The sequence below is a fragment of the Nelumbo nucifera genome, chromosome 2 (genome assembly GCF_055504915.1).
Source record: "Nelumbo nucifera cultivar China Antique chromosome 2, China Antique-T2T, whole genome shotgun sequence".
In the NCBI taxonomy this organism is placed as follows: Eukaryota; Viridiplantae; Streptophyta; class Magnoliopsida; order Proteales; family Nelumbonaceae; genus Nelumbo; species Nelumbo nucifera.
In genome coordinates, this window is record NC_142650.1 from 92371411 (window position 1) to 92392812 (window position 21402).

Consider the following 21402-nt stretch of genomic DNA (forward strand, 5'->3'; position numbering starts at 1 on the left):
ATATCATGTGCCACATATTACAAAGAACTTGTTATCAATGAGTCAATTCACAAAGGATAATGATCTCTTCTTTGAGTTTCGTCGTGACTATTTTCTTTTAAAGGATTATACGGGGAGAGTTCTACTTTGAGGAACTGGTAGAGATGGGTTATATCAGTTTCCTAGTACTACTTAAGTCAAGAATAAAGCTGCAATACTTGTTGGAGAATATACGACCTTTTTGGGATGGCACCAATGATTGGGACATGTGGCCTTCAAAGTTGTTTGTCAGGTCATTTCTAAGTATGGTTTGTTATATATGGGTAAAATTAGTCAATCTGTTTGTTTGTCTTGTCAAATGGGCAAAAGTCATAAACAACATTTGTTAGTTTCTACTTACTATTCTAAGGGTCCATTAGATTTGGTTTATTCAAATGTTTGGGGATCAACCCCAGTTTATTCTAATAAAGGATTTCATTATTATGTATTCTTTATGGATGATTTTTCCAAATTCTCGTAGCTATTTCCTATTGCTAAGAAATATCAAGTTATGGATATTTTTGTTTGTTTTAAAAGTCATATAGAATTGTTATTCTCAACTAAGGTCAAGAGTTTCCAATCCAACTAGGGATGAGAGTATTAGAAATTATATCAATTTTTGGACTCACAAGAAATTCTCCATAGATTATCCTGTCCACATACACATGAACATTTTGTGTCATTGAAAGTAAACATCTACACGCCATAGAATCAATGCTCTCTCTAGTGGCTTCCTCGTCTCTCCTATCCTTTTGGGTTGATGCAGCTAAAATTGTCGTGTATCTAATTAATAGAGTGTCATTCAAACACTCCAGGGTTGCTCTCTATATGAAAATTTGTTTCATTCAAATCTTTAGTTGTGCATGCTCCTCTCTTGTGACCCTACAATCATCATAAATTTGCATTAATTTTGTTCTCCGTAATGCATCTTTATTGGTTACATTTGAGCGCACAAAGGTTACCTGTGTTGTCATGTGGCTAGTGGATAGGAATGTATCTGTCGTCACATAGTTTTTGATGAGGAATGCTTTCCTGGTATTTCGGACCCTACTACTTCTACTACTATTACTAATGATGAGTGTTCTTCTACAGGATGTATATCTGCTCCTTTACATGTGCGTTGTGCTTCTAGACTGTCACATCTCTCATCTACATTGTCTTCCACTCCTCTTGAACCAAGGATTGATTGCTCTTCACCGATTTCTCCAATTGATACAACCTCCTCTATCATACAACTTGAACCAATTGACTCATCCACATCAGCATCAGATGCTTCTATGATTGTCTCATCTTCTCTTACTCCACCCCTTCACACTCGAGCAATCCGGGAGTTCTTGGCTTCTACTCTAGTTGTACCAACACCTCAGCATGGATGAACTCACACAATGATTATCAGGTCCATGAGTTCTACAGCATCTCCTTGCTAAAGTTTCCTCTTGACATCCTCTTCCTGAAGCTTTAGTTGCATACATCATTCCTTCTCAAATTGAACTATCTACGTATTCAAAGGCTGCTAAGGATCACAACTAGTTCCATGCTATGAAACAAGAATATGATGCATTGTTGAGCAATCATACATGGCATTTGGTACCAATCATCCAAGCATGAGTGTAATAGGAACCAAGTGGATCTATAAAATAAAGAGGGAGAGTGATGGCTCTGTTTAGCACTACAAAGTTCGCCTTGTTGCTCAAGGATTTACCCAAGTTTTGGGTGTAGACTTTTCTAATACTTTCAATCTGATTGTAAAACCAGTTACAATGCGTATTGTTTTGGCACTTGCAATTTCACATGGATGGGAAGTATGTTATTTGGATATAAACAATGCATTCTTAAACGGAAGAGTGGAAGAAAATATTTTCGTTCAACAACCTAAAGGACTTGAGGACCGAACATGGCCCACTCATGTTTATAAGTTGCAGAAGGCTCTTTATGGCCTTCAGCAAGCTGCACGGCCCCGGTTTTCACATCTTAATAGCTATCTCGCTGCACTTGGCTTTAGATGCTCCTAAGCTAATCCCTCACTCTTCATCTATCATAAGAACAAGCTCTCTATTTCTATAGTAGTTTATGTTGATGACATTTTGGTTACGTAATCTTCTCCCTCTACTGTTGCACAAGTGATTGCCTCTTTCTCATTTGCCTTAAAGGATCTTGGCCGACTTCACTACTTTTTAGGCATTGAAGCTTCCTATACTTCTCATGGTTTATTCTTATCTCAATGCCAGTATATTGTTGATCTACTTTAGCATGTTCATTTGGAAGGTATCAAACCAATTGCCTCACCCATGCCATCCTCTTGCAAGCTTTCTAAGGTGATAGAAAGCACATTGCTAGATTTTATGGAATATCGGAGCATCGTGAGACCTTACAATATGTAACCATTACAAGGCCTGATATTGCATACTTTATTAACAAGGTGTGATAGTTTCTTCATACACCTATTGACACGCATTGAGCAGCTGTTAAAAGGATTTTCAATATCTCAAGGGTACTCTAGACATGGGAATTTAGTTTACCCCTTCATCCTCTCTTCAATTACATGCCTACAGTGATATTGATTGGGTTGGGTGCCCAGATGATCAGAAATCGACTGAGAGTTATTGCATTTATTTGGGCCAAAAAATGGAGGGTTGAGATTGGTCCAACTACAAAGAGGGGTTTTGGGTGTGTGGATCCACAAGATTGGTCGAAACAGAATCTTTCGAGATGGATGGGTAAACGGGTTATTTTGGACTGAAATTTGGTAGGGTGAGGATTTTGGACATTTTGAGTTGACTGGTGGGGTCGGATTCGGTCATATGGGCCCGAATCAGGCAGATCTGGAAAGAGCTTGATGCGATTAATTTGGAACCGCAAAACAAAATCTTGGTGTGATGAAGGGGCAAATAAAGGTAGATTTTGGTGAAATTTCATAGGGTAGGTTTTTAGATAATCCGAGGTGATTGGTGAGGTCAGATTGGCCAACTGGGCCTGGATTAGAAGGATTTTGAATCCATTCAATCGAGAGTCTTGAAATGGAATCTTGGTGTGATCAAGGGGCAAACAAGGGCGGTTTCGGGTGCAATTTCATAGGGTATGTTTTTTGGGTAATCTGAGGTGATTGGTAAAGTTGGATTGATTTATATGTGTTTGGATCAAGTGGATATGGGTTATGGGTGCTTTAGGCTAACGTGAAAAGTCGAAATGGAATCTTTGTTTGATGAGAGGGAAATCTAGGGTTGAAACTTTATGGGTAGGTATTTTGAGAGGCCTTGAGTTTAATGGTGGGGTTTGATTAGTTTGAATGTGTTCAAATTGAGGGAATCTGGGTTCTGAGTATTTAGGCTAATAAGATTTGTTGAAATAGAATCTTTATTCGATGAGAGAGTAAGCAAAGGAATCTTGAGCTAAAATTTTATGAAGAGGTATTTTAGGATGTTTGAGATGGTAGTGTCTAATTTGGGGGTCAATATGCAGACGAGGTTGATTGGGGCCATTGGATTGGGTATATAGATTTAAGAGGAGATTTGAGGGTTTTCAGGGTGAGATTCGAATTCCTTGGGTTTTTAGGTGTTTGGGAGAGGTCGGAAAGGTATAAATGTGAATGCACCCTGTTCATTACCGGTATCTTTATTTGTATTTCACGGAAAGTGTAACTCCTCTATCATTACCTGTATCTTAATTTGTATTTCACTGAAAGTGTAACTCCTCTATCCAAGGGTAAAAATACAGATGGTTCTGGTTAATCCACATATCACTAGAACCTACATTCCATTAACATCTATACCTTTTCTCTCTCTGTTTCTGTTTCTCTGTTATTTATTATTCCAAGTCTCCCACCGTCCTCACGACCCTTGTGTAGTTTTATTCATCGGGAGATATTGTGAATTAACGCACCATCATTTGCCGTGGGAAAACTAGAGATAATAACTTTCAGGTCTTCTTGTAAGTCAATACGTGATATAGAAGACTGACCAAGTCTTCTTCTCAGATACCATACAATGTTTGCCTCTTGAAGTCTATAAATGAGTTTAGCTAGCAAATGGGCATTCTCCAAGTCTCAAACAAAACAACAAGGATTGCTAGCTAATTAGCAACAATGGCATTGCCTGTGCTGCTACTCCAATTCCTTCTGTCGTTGCCAATTAGCAAGGCCGGCTGCGAGGAAAAATGTGGCGACATCCCCATTCCCTACCCGTTCGGCTTTGGAAACCCAAACTGTTACAGAAAGCGGTACGACGTAACCTGCAACCACACTTTCACCCCTCCGAAACCTTTTATATCAAACACCAACTACGAAATTCTAAATATATCCCCACTAGGCCAATTGCACACCAAAACCTTCGTAACTTATGATTGCTACGATCAAGAAAAAGATAGGAGTATTAACAGGGTCCGCTCTTCTTTCGGTCTCGTAGATCTTCCTTACACTTTTTCCGACACCAAAAACAAATTCACGGCAATAGGTTGTGACACTGTATCCTACATAACCGGCACCCGGGACGGCCGCGGATTCACAACCGGATGCTCAATGGTTTGCAGCGACCAACAGAGCTTGGGAAACGGGTCTTGCTCAGGAATGGGTTGTTGTCAAACTTCGATCCAAAAGGGGTTCAAGATGTTTGTGGTGGAGCTCTATAGCCTCTACAACCACACCAACGTCTCGAATTTCAATCCATGCAGCTACGCTTTCATGGTCGATTCGGAATGGTTCAACTTCTCAGTACCTGATATCTTGGGCTACATGGGCTTCTATAATAGAAATGAAAAAATGGTCCCAGCCGTACTCGATTGGGCAATAGAGAAGTACACCTGTGAAAATGCTTCCAGTAGTGATCCAAATTATGCATGTGGTAAGAACAGCGAATGCTTTAACTCTCCTAATGGTTTGGGATATCTCTGCAACTGTTCTCAAGGTTACCAAGGCAACCCTTATTTTGATCACGGATGCCAAGGTATTTGTATATTTTAAACTTACCTAATTACTGAGTATTTCTAGAATTTTGATTGTTTAATCAAATTTCTTTTCATAAATGGTTTGCAGACATAGACGAATGCATGAATTCAACTATGAACGACTGCTCTTCATCCGGGGTTTGTACCAATACGCCTGGGAGTTACACCTGCTCTTGCCCGCCTGGTACTCGTGGGGATGGAAGAGAAAACGGAAGTGGTTGTGCATCTCCTCCGAGGAATCTATCTCAGCTGATACAAGTCTTCTTAGGTAAATATATAATCTACAATTTACTGTCTTAAAGTTTGTCTCCCGGGTAGATGGAAAATTGATTCATTGATTGTCAGATAAATGCGACAACCACATTTACCCAAAAAGAAAAAAAGAAAAAAACCATATTGGCAGGTCTTTTTGGAAAATTTTTCGGGCTGCCAAATCAGGAAACTTCAAATGAAGCATGAAGGATACTTATCTGAAAGAATACTTATCAAACAGTCTTCAAAGACAAAGCTCCAAAAGCTCAATAAGTCCATATACCTTTTGTCCATCTGAGCTTTTCGAAATATCTTCCTACAACGACTTGACAAATGACTCGTTAATTTACTTTTGAGAGTAAATTGAATATGTAACGCTGTCAGCTGGTCATAGCTGTTACAGTGATGGATGTAATTTCCTCCATCGACATGGGTGGATAGAAATATATTCAAGTGGTTATTTTGTCCACGTAATTATTATCTTTAACATTTATTCAAGTGAAATATATTTGACCATTCAAGTTTATTTCCTTCTTAACAAATTCATTTTTCCAAATTCAACATTTCATCTGAATCTTCTTGAATAGAAACATATTAATAATTTGTTATTTGAATTATTTTCTTTTCGAATTTATGGGTTGCAACTTGGCTAGGCCAACCCGATTCAACCCAAAAAATAGAATCAGATTGGTCTGGGTTGAATGGTTAATGTTGAGTTTAAGGTTTTAAAATCCGACCTGAAAACTAAACCTCTTTGACCATCAGTTTTTGGGTCAGCAGTTCGACCAATTAGGTCGAATGGTTCAAGCAGTTTGAAGAGGAGTAAGAGGAGGCTACATTGATGGAAGAGACGGTAGGAATAGCAGCGGTGACGTTTCTCTCCAGCCCTTTCAGATCTATCTCGTTCATTGATTTCAGTTCTTTCTGAAATCTCAAATCTTATTTCTCTCTTCCCCTCCAATCTCTCTCTCTCTCTCTCAGATGTCTGTGAGCTCAGATCTGAAAAGCGAGATCTAGCCTCAATTTCTTTTCTCTCTTAATCCTTTATTTTAAGTGAGATCTAGCCTCAATTTCTTTTCTCTCTTAATCCTTTATTTTAAGTGAGATCTGCAAACTAACTCAACCCAAAAGTGAGATCTGCAAACCGTTGACCGGGTCAGCGGTGTAGCAGTTCAACGACCAGGGTTAGCGGTTTTTTAATCAATTCAACATATTTTTTTTAAAAAGCAGTCCAATCCAAAAATGGACCCAGAGACATGACTGATTCCTGGGTCAAACAGTTCGACCGTCTGATCCAATCCGATTTTCAAAACAGTGGTTGAGTTCGAGTTGATGCCTTGGGCAATCTAGGCCAACGTAAACCTGATATATTGCACTTCTAGTTAATTTTTTTTTTTTTTTGGAGCAGCACTGCTAATTGTTTATTCTTGTATATTATGTATATGATTCATTACAGGGAAGGATAGATGTTTTTCTTTGTTAAATATTTATCATTTGCTTACGTGGGTTTGGTAATGTATTTACAAATTTCATAATTGTACTTTTTTCACTAAATAATCTCTTTTCCATGTAGGAATTGGTTTTGGCATCTTGTTTCTACTATTTGTTAGCTCTTGGCTGTATTGGGGAATCCAACATAGAAGGCAAAAGAAACGCAAAGAAAACTTTTTTCAGCAAAATGGAGGTCTCTTGTTGAGGCAACTGCTCTCTTCACATGATGCAAATGTAGAATTTACTGAAGAGGAACTCGAGAAAGCAACCCATAACTATGACAAGAGTCTGATCCTAGGTCGCGGTGGCTATGGTACAGTATATAAAGGAACTTTACCAAATAATAAGATAGTTGCCATTAAGAAATCCAAAATAGTTGATGAAAGTCAGGTTGAGCAATTCATCAATGAGGTGGTTATTCTTTCTCAGATTGAGCATGAGAATGTAGTCAAGCTTTTAGGTTGTTGCTTAGATTCTGAAGTTCCATTGTTAGTATACGAATTCATTACTAATGGGACCTTATTCCATCATATTCATGATGAAGGTCACAAATCGTCCATTTCATGGGACAATCGTTTAAGGATTGCTACAGAAACTGCAAAAGCAATTGCCCATTTGCACTCTGCAGTCACTCCTCCAATTATTCACAGAGATATTAAATCTGCCAATATTCTCTTAGATGACTTTTTTAAAGCAAAAGTGTCAGATTTTGGAGCTTCAAGATTAGTGCCACTCGACCACACTCAGCTTACCACATTAGTACAAGGGACATTGGGGTACTTAGACCCAGAATATTTTCAAACAAGTCACTTGACAGAGAAGAGTGATGTTTACAGTTTTGGTGTTGTTCTTGTTGAGCTATTAACCGGAAGAAAAGCACTTGAATTGGACAGACCCGAAAGAGAGAAGAATTTGGCTATACATTTCATGAATTTGATGAAAGAAGATGATATTTTGAATATTTTGGAAGACAGAGTGTTACATGAGGCTGACAAGGATCAACTTTGTGAAGTCACAAAGCTTGCATGCAGATGCCTAAGTATGAAGGGAGAGGAAAGGCCCACGATGAAGGAAGTAGACAGGGAGCTAGAAGGGTTCAGGGGTTTCGACAACCATCCATGGGTTGAACATAATCATGAAGAAGCAGAGTATTTGCTTGGTGAGCAATCAAATTTACAAAGGTGCAGCACTGCGGAGTATGACAGCAGTTTGAGGGGTCATGTTGCAATATCATTGAACAATGGGCGATGATTGTTAAAGCTTCAACTTTATCTGTCATCCTTGCTTAGACATTCTTAAGAATTAGTTTTTCCTCTATTGTATGATTTGTTGTTTAGATTTTTACAATATGAATGTGAATTTCCTATTTTGATAGGAAAAAATAGTAAATTCTAATTTAATAACCCCTTCTCACCATTATCTACTACATGAATTCTCGTTTGTTTTTTTTTCCTAAGAAATCTTATTTTTTAAGGGCTATTTCTTTGCTTTTCCTGTCTATCCTCTATTGAAATTTGTTTGAGAAACAACTAAATTTATTAGTCAGAAAGTAACAGCATGAGTGATAAATAATAATTAGCTTCAAAGGTAACTGAATTTTGCATACTAATAAACAAAAGTGTATAGAGTATAGTTGGAGAGAGGAGGACATAAACAAAAGAGAAGGCCAAAGGATCCGCTCAACACTCACAAACTTTACATATTAATAAAGTAATAATTGGGTACCCCGGATCTCCTGCCCACTCCACCCTACACTTTCAATGAAAAACAACAAATAATTTTCACACACAATATTAACACTAAAAGACTTAAATTTACCCTGAGTTTTCCTAAAATGACTTAAGCATACCCATACCCATAAGGTTTTAAATTGGACTTAAATATGCATTGTGGAGAGATCCCTTTGGACTCAAACATACCCTCCATGAGTAAAGCCTTAGGCTCAATTTGGAAAGAGTGCAATTACAAATATGTACAGTACAAAAGCATACAAAATAATAAAAAATACAAAGTTTTGCATTTTACATATTTATATTTGTACTCCTTCCAATTTGAGCATTAAGAAATGTTAACATGAGACATCACTTGATCCATTTAAATTTTTGAAAACCTTGTTTTGCCCTTTTATTTGGTTGAAAAAAATAAAACGTTAACATTGTTGTCAGCACCCAATTTTTGCCCAATCCCTTCACCCTACCTCTTTGTACTATCTTTTTAGGTCCTAACACTTGAAAACATAACTAGATTAGCCTAAGACTTACCAAAACCAAAAATTCCTTTTTCTGACACAATCCACATGACAAACGAGAACATTGAGATCAACATAAAACATCTGATTGGACACGATCCCTAAACTCAGGAAACTAAAGCTTAATTATACGTTAAATTTCATAACCAAACCCTAAAGTTCCATCGTTCATCACACCAACCTCCCTTTTAAAGGTCACAATCTATGTGATGTTGAAACCTTGACTCCACGAATCCAAATACAACACATTCATTGCCTGAAGGATGTTAAGATACGATCAACCCCTAAATCCCACCTCAAGTCTACAATGATCAACCTAAAAAAACCCAATATTTCATTTCAACAGCCCTAAATAAATAGAGCCAAACAACTAAGAACAACAAATTCTTTATTAAATCTGGACCATCCACTTGACTCCTTACTTCAATCCATGGCCACACGTCAAATTTCTACTCGAAATTCTCTCGATTAGCCATTCGATCAACAAATATTCTAATTTGACTTGTATGATTAAATCACACAAAAAGTCATTTCCCAAGTCTGAAATCAACAAAATCAATTCCCACCAAATTCATTCTTAAATTCCTTCATTTCTCCCAAAATAAATAAGATTCCATTTTGGACCCACTCATTGGTTAATGAGTCATAAGCTAAAACCTTAATCTATGCCAAATCCTTCAATCCACATCTTTGATCATAGATCTACCTTTTTCATTATATTTGGGACATTCAAAAATGCCTAACACCAAATCTCATCCCAAAATTCCCTCTTTTGACCCACTATTGATACAAAATTCTAATTCAGCAAATCTAGTTGATTTGAAAATACTAATCCTTGATCTTCACCATTCAAATTTCACAACGAAACTCCTCTATTCAAACCTCACCATTCTATTTCAAGCTTCCTTATTGATTGATAAACCATAAGCAAAGCCTGGACTTGAACTAAATCTTTCAATTCATACATTTGATTAAAGGTCCATTACTCCCATCAAATTTAGGATGTCTAAAAATATTCACCCACCAAATTTCATTCCAAAATTCTCTTACTTGACCTACTATTGAACATAGAATCTATTTCAGTAAATCTCATTGGTCAGAGCTTAGCAACCACGGATCTTCATCATCCTAATCTTATTTGACTAATCGGACCTCACCTCTATGTTCAAAGACCCAAAAATCCTAGCACATTAAATTTTATGACCTAATTTACTCGTTTAACTGTTGAATTAGAAAAATTTCATTTTGACATACTGGATTAAATTACTACTTCATCTGTCCCAACTTGAGACCTCAAAAAGGTGGTGGATGATGTCAGCCCCATATTTGACCTATTCAAACACTTGGACAAAAAAATCAGCTTAATAGAGTTAAAAAGCCTAAAAACCCAAAGGTACCCCCACTTGAAGGTAGGAAAGGATAAAATAGTATTTATAATAAGTCAAATTTACATTTCATGCTACTGATTGCCCCAAATATGAGACTACAATGAAAGGCATGCCCCAAAACCTCATTGGAGGCACAAAACATATGAAAATAAATACCAAATCGAGGAAAATCATTTCACCAAAAAGAGAAGCTTAACTGAACACATTTTTCTTTGAAAATCTTTAGCCTTTTTATGAGAAGGCTCTCTTGAAGCCCATGCTCTTTGATTGGGCAAATTTCAGACCTATTTTCCATTTTTTTCTCTATAAATAGAGACTACCTCAAGCTCTAGGGACAAATTTTTTAGAGGGAGAAAATAGAGGAGAGAGCCAAGAAGCATTCCCAAGAAAGCTCTAAGCATTTAAACCTGAAACTCCAAATTTGCCCACTATATTTCAAATATAAGATTTGTAAGAAATCCCTAAGCATTTGATAGCTTCAAACTTCTCTTAAGCTCATTTAAGCACTCTTCCATTCAGTTCAATTGCTAGAATCTCAATAGCAATGTTATACACAAAAAGTAAGCCTTTCACTCTATCTTTTAGCTTGAATTTGTAACTTCTAGGCTATTAGAAGTTTTAAGACCTTAGAGAACATATGTTGTTAGCTTTTTCTAAATTGAGAGAAAGAGGCAAGAGGTGAGGGTCTTAGGGATATTAGTACCTAAGACCCGATAACATCACCTTAAATCAATACTGGCAAAAGTTGGAAGTGTTTTTCTCTAGATTTTGGAGATTCTTAGCAATAATTATAGTGATCTAGGGGTGCTCATGGTTCGATTAACTGAATTGTGGGCCTATTTTTGAAACCGAACTGGTATTATCGATTTTTGGAAAATCAGTAACTGAAACCAAATTAAAGCCATTCGGTTAACCATTAGTTTGGTTCATCGATTTTTTGGTTTTTTATATTTATAATATATATTATAAAAAATATACAAATATATAATAAAATCTGGAAATATATATATATAATATTATATTTTAAATTATAAATAATATATTATATATTATATATAATACATATTTATTAATTTATAATATATAGAAAATATAAAATATATAAAAAATAAATATAATATACAAAAATATAGGTAAAATATATAGAAATGTATGTATACCGGCCGGTTCAATTAGCTATTGATTTTCTATATTGGTTAACCGAAATTGAACTAGTACCTTTGATATTTTAAAAGTACCGAACCAACTGATTTGGTTAACTTGATTTCTGGTTTGGTTTCAGTTGGTTTTTTGGTTTTTCCTACTCACCCCTATTGGTGTTTGGCTCATTGCTCACATCTTTTGGGGCCTTTTCCCTATAGCGTGGACTGAAGGCCTCTTGCTTGTCCCTTCTTTTTCTACTAGCTGGCTCCGATCTTGACATTAGTCTTTTTGTGGTGACATTAATATTTTCTGAAGTTACAATAAAAGGGGATATAGAATTTAATGCAATTCATCGATGTTTATTAAAGAGCCTCGAGATAATTGGTGAACAAGGAGAAATCATGCTTGATTGTGCATCCTAGCATAAGAGAATCTTCCATTAGTATGATTAAACAAGTTAAAAAGAACCTAAGATCTAGAGAGTTTGATGAGCTTGTGGGAAAATTAAAAGAAAATTTGAAGGATGGAAAGCCAAGTCTCTTTCAGTTGGTGGAAGGTTAATCTTACTTTGCCATGTTTTACAAAGTTTACCCATGCATCTCAGTGCTTGCTCTCCCACTAAAGTTGTTATTAAATGGATAAATCAGTTGTTTGCTTGCTTTCTTTGGGGTGCTTCAGATTTTGGTTCCAGGATGCAAGGGACAAGTTGGTGTAAAGTGTTTAAACCAACCAATGAAGGTGACCTTGGGTTAAGAGCAATTCTTAACATAATAATGGCCTTACAAATTAAAGCTTGTTATAGATTAATGTCAAATAACAATATTTGGGCCCACTTCAATCACTCAAAGTACGCAAATGATACTCTTCTCCCACTCCTTTCTTTGTCAAGAACTTTTATTAGGGTCTGAAAAGAGATGATAAGCCTTAAGCAAATTGCATTATCTCATTTCCAATGGATTGTGGGAAGAAACAAGATGTCATTTTGGTATAAGTGATTGGATTTGCATCCCTAAATAAATAATATGGAGGTGGCAAAAGTTGATGATTTTTCTCTCAAATAGGTTCTCAATTATGATGGGTCATGGAGCTTTGATACAAATTAGAATATTCCATCTTATATCATGAATTGAATGAAGGAAGCTAAATGCTTTATTGAATATGTGGATGGTCGGTTAACATGAATGGTCACTTCTCTCTTAGTTCAGCAGAGGGGATAATTAGAAGTCATGATCTTGTAATTGATTGGTAAAGTTTTGTTTGGAGAAAAGGCATGCCTACTAGAATCACTATGTTTGTGTGGTGTTTTATCAATGGTGCTCTTCTGACTGATGATTTAGCCATGTAGCATGGGATAAACTTGATTTCAAAATGTTGTCATGGTAGCCATAAATCTTAATCCTTTCATCACTTGTTTGCAAGAAGGGTTATAGCCCAAAAAGTTTGGAATTTTTTCTCTCATTTATTTAACATTCACATTAAACCCTCATAACATATTGGCAATCGGGTGAAAAGATGGTGGCAGCAGTGAAAATCTGACTCTCAAGTTGACTACTTAATTGGTATCACCCCATGCCTCATTCTATGGATTGTTTGGAAGGGGAGGTGCAAGAGAGTCTTTGGAGGTAAATCATCTATATGCTGGTTTTAACTTTTAAGAGTTAAGAAGCGATTGATCAATATTAGTTCCCTTGACTAGCTCCATCTACAATCAATTTATATTTTTGCTTTGCTTTCTATGATTTCTATGATTATGCTACCTCCATACAAACTGAGTTCTTGGCTCTTCTTGAAGAGCTCAACTTTTTCCTCCAACATGGGATCACTAAGTTAGAAATAGAGAGTGACAATGAAGGTTTGGTTGGCATCACTAGTAGGATATCACCTCACCCATGGTCAATTGCATACACTTATATGAAGACCAAATGAATTATTGGTAACATGAGGTATTTTATCTGTCATTCCTTGAGAGAAGGAAACAAGTGTGTGGATTACCTTGCAAACGTTGGTGTAAATTTGAAAAGTAACGAATTTATTAATTTTGTTCCTCAAATCTCGGCTGAGGTTATAAGGCTGTTATGTGAGGACTATGTTAGTCTTCATGTTATAAGAATCGGATAACCTTGATTGTAATTTTTTTTCTTCTTCGGATGGGTTTAAGAGGGTGATTTGAGTGCTTTTTGTACTGGGCTTGGGGCAAGGTGTGCTATGTCCTCCCCTATTAATTCTAATTTTCCATTTGATAATGGTTAATAAACTTTGAGGTGGTCGCCCCTCCACCTGGAGAACGGTTCGGGATTAAAAAAGAAATTGTAGAGTTAAGAAGATTTTTTTTTTCATGATCTTGAGATGGTTATCCATTGTTCTTTGTGAACTACCACAGTTCTTAATGAACTTCATGGTCAATAATGGCTTATTGTGCTTATTTTTGTGGAAAGGTGCACCTTGGTGCTTGATTTTTTAGTAAAGTGGGCAATTCTTAATTCCTAAGATGATTGTCTATTCTATAAAAAGAGAAAAAAAATAGGAAAGGGGCTTAAAGTTTCAAGTTTCAACGAACAGGTGAAGAAGAAGGGGAAGAGACATTGTACAAAAATAAAATAGATATTATTTTTATTTTTATAAAGGGTTTAATAGTAGAGGATCTTATAGATGATTTTGAAGTTTGCTTGCTGAAAAGGGTCATTTTGTTGTCTAAAAAACCAATCAAGGGCTTCCGAAAATCATTGCTTTAAAAGGCTTAAGATTTGAGGCACACAAATTTTGCCTCAAGGCTGTGGGGTTTAAGCCTTTGTTAAGTGAGGTGTAAGCCTTAAGTCTCAAGACATGAGGCATAGTGTAAGGCGTAAAAGGGAGTAATTAATATCAATGATTACTTGGGTGGTGTTTGATAAAAGTTAAAAAGGTAGTGTCTAAAATCTGAAAAGAAGTATATGTGTTTGTTTACTTTTAGAGGCTCTGAATTCATAAATTTGTTTGTATTGGATCAACCCTTTACCATCTGAAATTTACTGATTTTACTATTTTACCCCTAGGACATACTTTTTGGAAATGTTGAATTCAATTTGCAATATCTCATAAAACTAATTTTCAACATCAAAATAACATTGAAACAATACAAATAAAAAATAATAAATTAATAATTAATAATTTACACAAATAAAAACTAAAATAATTTTTAAAAATTCAAGAAATAATTAAAAATTACTAGTAAATAAAAATAATTAATAATTAATAAAAAATAAAAAATAATTAGTTTAATAAAAAATATTAAAATAATAATAATTAATAATATTATTATTATTACTACTCACCAAACCACCGTTGCAAGTTGCAGCGGCGGTGATAGTGATGAGAAGATAGGAAGGAGAAAGAGAGAGAGCGAGAATAGAGAGAGAGAGAGAGAGAGAGAGAGAGAGAGTGAGAGTGAGAGAGAGAGTGTGTGAGTGAGAGCAAAAGAGAGATAAGGAACTGCCACCACTACAACTTGTAGCGACGGTGGTAGAAAGACAGGGGAGAGATAGAGAGCGAGAGTGAGAGAGAAGGAACCACCGTTGTTGAAACTTGTAATGGTGGTGCAGGAAGACATGGGAGAGAGAGAAAGAGAAAAAGAGAGAGAGAACCACCACTGTTGCAACTTGCAGCGACGATGATGGGAAAACAGGAGGAGAGAGAGAGAGAAAGATGGAGAGAGATAAGGAATCGCCGCCGCTACAACTTGTAGTAGCGATGACGGGAAGACAGGGGGAGAGAGAGAGCGAGTTGCAGTGGTGGTGACGGGAAGACAAGGGAGAGAGAGAGAGAGAGAGAGAGAGAGAGAGAAGAGCAAGAGTGAGAGAAAAGGAATCGCCACCGGTGAGAGAGACAGAGAAAGTGCAGTAGCGGTGGTGGGGGTGGAGCTTTGTTAGGTTGTAGTGAGGATTCGATTCGAGTTACAAGGACAAAAACATGTAATATTAAAATTTCTTTGAGGGCATTTATATCTTTTACACACCTTGAATTATGTCTGAGCGCATTAAGCAACGTCTCTACCTCTTAGAAATTAAGATTTAAAATCCAATTTCAAATCTGTAATAAGAGGGCATACCAAATGAAGATGGCATTTAAAAAGCAACATTTTCAGATTCAAACATCTGAAAAGTGCAAGCAAACACCACCTTAGTGATTTAATGCAAAAAAACATTTTTATGATTTAAAACATATAGAAAAAACACTTCAATAATAATAGGCCAAATAAAAATGTAAAAAAAAAAAGAAAAAACCAATAAGGCAAATCAATTTCTTTCTTAGTGTTTTAAGAGAGTTCAATGTAAATAGAACTAATCAAGTTCCTAGTTTCTTCTACATAAATCAAGTGAGATTTTTCTTATTATTCTAAATGTAATGTCTAAGTTTGTTATTTTTCTCATTTCTTCTACTAACGGATCTGTTCGGGTCATGGCTGAGCTGGTCCTAAGAGACACGTGGCCTCCCAGTTATCACCTAGTCAGCCCAGTCATGTCAGCATAGCTCGACCAGCTCCGTGACATATATGGGCTCTGTAACCTAGGCTGGGCTACACTATTACCATGGCCCCCCATCTTATCCTTTTAGCCACATCAGCTACACATCACGCAGATAAGCATAACTATGGATAATGAGTAAGGAAGACAACACTACCGAGGAATAGGACTCTATCCCAAATACCTCGGCGGCCAACGTCATCCTAACAACCCCGGAAGCCCAATCCAACTAGGACACAAACCTTCAGCTATAAAAGGGCATTCCATGCTCAAGGTATGGGACCCAACTTCTAGCACCCATACTATTACTCAGCTCGAACCAGCACCCTTATTGCTCAGCTCGACCATCCACCACCTCCTACTGACTTGAGCGTCAGAGTGCCTACCCGGGGATAACTCCTAGGGCCTCTGATTCCTCCTTTCTTGATCACAGGTCTTGTAGTGTGGCCTCGTCCTTGTAGCTCGGCACCACCCTATTGGCAAGGACTATCTGGTTGCTCTCCTCAGTTTGTGCACCACGTCGGATTGAGCAGCATCAGATTGGCACCGCCTGTGGGATTTTCACAAAAAGCCATTCTCAAAAATCTTTCCTTCCTCACTGCGCAATTAAGAAAACAATCAAGATGCCCAAGAACAAGTCCAAACGATCAACAGGCCAATCCCCATCTCGAGAATCTTGACGCCGTAGCCCTCTGCATCAAGAAATTCCACAGCCTTCAGCTACGGTTGATCCTGTGTAGTTCTGAGCAATGCAAGAGAAGGTCGACAAGATCTTCAAAATTATGTAGACACTAGAATTTGCGGTGCCGCCCAATCAGGCTGTCCCTCCTCATGCCCCAACACGCACAAAGGACAATCCTCATCCCGATAACCCCAAAACACGTCAGTCGGAAAGGAGGGGAGCTCAACCTGACCATGAGAAGCAAGACACAACTAGGAGGTCCACCTCCATGGCCCACTGTCGCAAGCCCGACAATCGTAGTAGGACACACCAAACCACATGAGTCCCCGCCAAAGAGAGGCACAACTAACAGATGCCACCTCGTGTGGTCTCCATTGCCGAGTCCAGCTCGATGAAATACTGTATCGCACGGCCTAAGAAGGAGAAAGTCATGCGTACAGTATTCCTGGATAACAGGGATGTAGAAATCCAAAACATTCGACAACGCTTGGAAGAGTTAGAGCGCAGCCAAGGCCAGAGAAGCACGGCGCCGGCTGTAGATCAACCCGCACAACTAGCCACACCAACCGTCAAGGAACCACCGTTCACCCAGGAGATTATGGACGAGGTGCCTCCCACAGGCCGTCACTGCTATTCAACACGGTCTCCACCCTTCGCCATTCAACTTCTCCATCTCCAAGAACCCCCCGCAGACCCTATCTATGCTGATGATCAATGCATAGAAATACATCAATGCGGAAGAAGAGCAAGCGCAATGGTGGGATGAGGAAGAAAGGCCCGACAAAAGAGGAGAGACATAGAGGAGCGGAAGTCAAAAAGATCATATTGGAACCACAAGAGGTAGGATCTCCGACCCGATCGCAGACCACAAACACCTGTACCGACCTATCGGAACTTTACACCACTGAATACACCATGGTCTGAGGTTTTGATGCAAATCTGTGACCATAGTTACGTCCGGTGGCTTGAAAAGATGAAAGCACAAGACAACAAGAAGAACCATGACAAGTATTGCGAGTTCCATAGAGACCATGGCCATGACACGGAGAATTTCTTTGACCTGCGCAACCACATCGAAGACCTGATCAGGTGCAGGTACCTCAGTGGATTTGTCGACAAAAGCGAGAAGCGGGCATAGGATGAACAGTGCACGAAGAATGCTCGGCCACCGCCCGAGCTCCTCCTGCTAGTGTGATCTACATAATTTCAGGAGGAATCGCCGCAGGAGGAGACAACAGCTCAGGGCGCAAAAAGTATGTGCGGCTGTGCGAAATGGACAACCGAGGGCACTAGAAGAAGCGCAGTCAGTCAATCACCTTCACCGACGACAACTTTCAAGGAGTTCAAACCCCACATGATGATAACTTGGTAATCACAGCCGAGGTTTCCAATTTTGAGATGCAGTAGATTCGGGTTGACATAGGTAGCTCCGTTGGTGTGCTCTTCAAGGATGCATTCGAGGAGCTCGGCATAGATGAAGAGCGCCACACCCCCGTCAACACTCCCCTAATGGGCTTCTCTAAGGAGTTCCTCTTGCCCACTTGAAGGATAACCCTTCCCCTCCTCATCGAAGATGGCAGCATCACTACAACGACCATGGTGGACTTCATTGTAGTTTGTTGCCCCTTGTTTTACAACGCTATCCTTGGCAAGCCAACCCTTAATGCTCTACAGGCTACGATCTCTACCTTCCACCTCACCATGAAGTTCCCCACCGAATACGACGTGGGTGTAGTGCGTGGAGACTAAAGAACTACGCGACAGCGCTACTTGCTCTCTTGCCGAGGACCACGCCCAACCGCGGAAACGTTGATAGCTAAAGCCTATGACCTACGGGATGAGGTGAGAACACAACACGGTCAACCTATTGAAGACCTCATCTAGGTGCTCCTCAACGAAGAAGACCTTGAGAAGATAGTCCAGGTCGGCTCTCTTAGATGACCGCCTCTGAGAAGAGCTTGTGCTGCTACTAAGGGATCACGCCAACGTGTTCGCTAGGGATTGACCCCAAAATCATCACACACCACCTGAATGCCAACCCACACTACCAACCTATCAAGTAGAAGAAGAGAAGCTTTGCTATAGAATGGTAGCAAGTGATCGCTAACGAAGTGCAAAAGTTGCTCGACACCGGCTTCATTCGGGAAGTCAAATACCCCGATTGGATGGCCATTGTGGTGATGGTGAAGAAAGCCAATGGGAAGTGGAGGATATGCATTGACTTCACTGACTTGAACAAAGCTTGCCCTAAAGATAGCTTCTCTTTACCAAGGATCGATCAGCTCATCGACATAATGGCAGGCCATGAACTCCTGAGCTTCATGGATGCTTTCTTGGGATACAACCAGATTCGAATGCACCCTAATGATCAAGAGAAAATGGCTTTCATCACCGAACGCAACCTATACTGCTACATGGTGATGCCCTTCAGCTTCAAGAATTCTGGTGCAACCTATCACCGACTGGTGAACAAAGTATTCAAGGATCAGCTCGGCCAAAACATGGAGGCGTACATTGACAATATGCTCATGAAAAGCAAGAAGGCCGAGCACCACCTTGCCAACCTAAAGGAAGTCTTCAACACCCTTAGGAAGTATAAGATGAATATGAACCTAACCAAATGCGCTTTCGAAGTCGGCTCCGACAAATTCCTAAGGTTCATGGTGACATAGAGGGGGATCGAAGCCAATCAAGAGAAGATACAGACTATCCTCAACATACAATCTCCCTGGACTCACAAAGAAGTGCAGCGACTCATCGATAGAGTATTCGCCCTCAACAGGTTCATGTCCAAATCCGTGGACCGGTAACTACCCTTCTTCAAATCCCTTAAGTGACCGAAGGACTTCCAGTGGACTGAGGAATGCGAACGGTCCTTTAAAGAACTAAAGCAGTACTTGAGCTTGCTTCTTCTCCTAACCAAACCAAGCCTACGGGATGAGCTATTGCTTTACCTCTTGGTTGGGGATGAGGTCGTCAGCTCGGTGCTGGTTAAGGAGGAAGACTAGGTTCAGAGGCTGATCTACTATACCAGTAAGGTCCTCAGTGACGTGGAAACTCGATACTCTAATATGGAAAAATTGGTTGTAGCCCTGGTCACCTCAGCCAGAAAGCTCATGCCATATTTCCAGGCCCATAGTATTCGAATTCTCACTAATCAATCCCTTAAGCAGGTCCTCCAAAGGCCAGAAGCATCTGACCACCTAATCAAGTGCAACTTAGAAGTTTGACATCGACTACCAAGGATCTGGCCCCGCCGCCACAAGTATGGACTTTGCACGTGGATGGCTCATCAAATTAGTAAGGCAGCGGGGCTGGTCTCATTCTCCTCAACCCAGATGACACGATATTAAATCCCGCTCTTAGGTTCAAGTTCAAAGCATCCAATAACGAGGTAGAGTATGTGGCCCTGATCGTTGGACTTCGCCTCACCCTAAACTTGGGAGCTTGGAGAATAGAGGCCTTCGACAACTCTCAGGTGGTAGTCACCCAAATCCATGGCCAGTTTGAGATGCAAACACCTACCGTGGCAAGCTATCTACAGAAGGTGCAAGAGCTCATCCACTGGCTTGAGCAATTCAACATCTAGCAGATTCCTCGAGCTGAAAACATACGAGCCAATGCATTTCCAAGTTAGCTAGCTCCCCAAAAACCAACCTCGACCCAACAGTGCGGTTGGACACACTAGCCCAGCCAAGCTTCGCACTTATAGCTCTCCTCACCCTTCCAGTACAACATAGTTCATCCTGGATGGATCCCATCATGCAGTACCTTCGAGAGGGCACACTTCCAAAAGATCAAACAGAAGCAAAGAAGCTTTAGCATTGATCAGCCCGGTATTGTCTTATCCAAGGTCAACTTTACCACCACTTGCACACTCTCCCGTACCTGAAGTGCTTCTCCCTAGCCAAAGAAGATTGTCCTGAGGGAGATCCACAAAGGCATCTGCGGAGACCATCCCAGTGCGTACAACTTGGCCCACAAGTTACTCCAGCAAGGTTAGTTTAGCCGACGATGAACTAAGATGTAACCCATCTCATTTGGAAGTCAATAGTTTCTAGCAACATTCCAACCTCCACCATTAGCTCGCAGTCCCCTTGAAGTCGATCGCTAGCCTGTGGCCATTTGCATACTGGGGCATGGACATCCTCGGCCCTTTCCCAACCGCAGTTGCACAAAAGAAGTTCCTCCTAGTGGTAGTAGATTACTTCACCAAATGGATGGAAGCCGAAGCACTATGACGCATTTCCGTGCACAATGCTTGGAACTTTTTCTAGCAAGGTATTGTCTGTCGGTTCAGTATTCCGCACGTTCTCATCATAGACAATGGAACCAATTCACTGACCGAAAGTTTGAGACCCTCTGCACCAACCTGAAGATCAACCACCAGACCACTGTTGTACACCCTTTAGCCTGATCTACGGGTCCGAAGCCATGGTTCCCATGGAGATTGGCTCCCCAACTCTCCAGACTGAGCTCTTTGATGAAGACCAGAATGACAAGGACCTCTGAACAGAGTTAGACCTGGTAGAAGAAGCTCGGGACCGAGCACATGTCAGGATGGTAGAACAACAGCAGAGGATAGCGAAATAGTACGACTCCAAAGTGAGAAGAGGCGAGTTCAAAATAGGTGACCTCGTTCTCCAAAGTCATTGTGTCCACGCCCGGGGAAGGCAATCTCCAAGCCACACAATTGATTGTCTAGAAAACAGCATACACACACTGCACATAGAATGACACTGC

The 21402-nt window shown here is 39.5% G+C and overlaps 1 protein-coding gene across 1 annotated transcript; it reads left to right on the plus strand.

Annotated features, from left to right (window-relative positions):
* Positions 1–4079: 4079 nt before the first annotated feature.
* LOC109115805 (wall-associated receptor kinase 2-like) lies at positions 4080–8099 on the plus strand. The gene is made up of 3 exons (XM_019200189.2): positions 4080–4955; positions 5045–5224; positions 6782–8099. Exons 1-3 carry the CDS (start codon positions 4100–4102, stop codon positions 7948–7950), a joined length of 2205 nt encoding a protein of 734 aa, XP_019055734.1. The 5' UTR covers positions 4080–4099; the 3' UTR covers positions 7951–8099.
* The last annotated feature ends 13303 nt before the right edge of the window (positions 8100–21402 follow it).

Bases quoted from the DNA above. Each gene is read 5' to 3' on its own strand.
- LOC109115805 (XM_019200189.2), top strand. From the start codon at position 4,100: ATGGCATTGCCTGTGCTGCTACTCCAATTCCTTCTGTCGTTGCCAATT. The intron at 4,956-5,044 runs GTATTTGTATAT...AATGGTTTGCAG, and splicing joins TTTTGATCACGGATGCCAAG to ACATAGACGAATGCATGAAT. The intron at 5,225-6,781 runs GTAAATATATAA...TTTTCCATGTAG, and splicing joins GCTGATACAAGTCTTCTTAG to GAATTGGTTTTGGCATCTTG.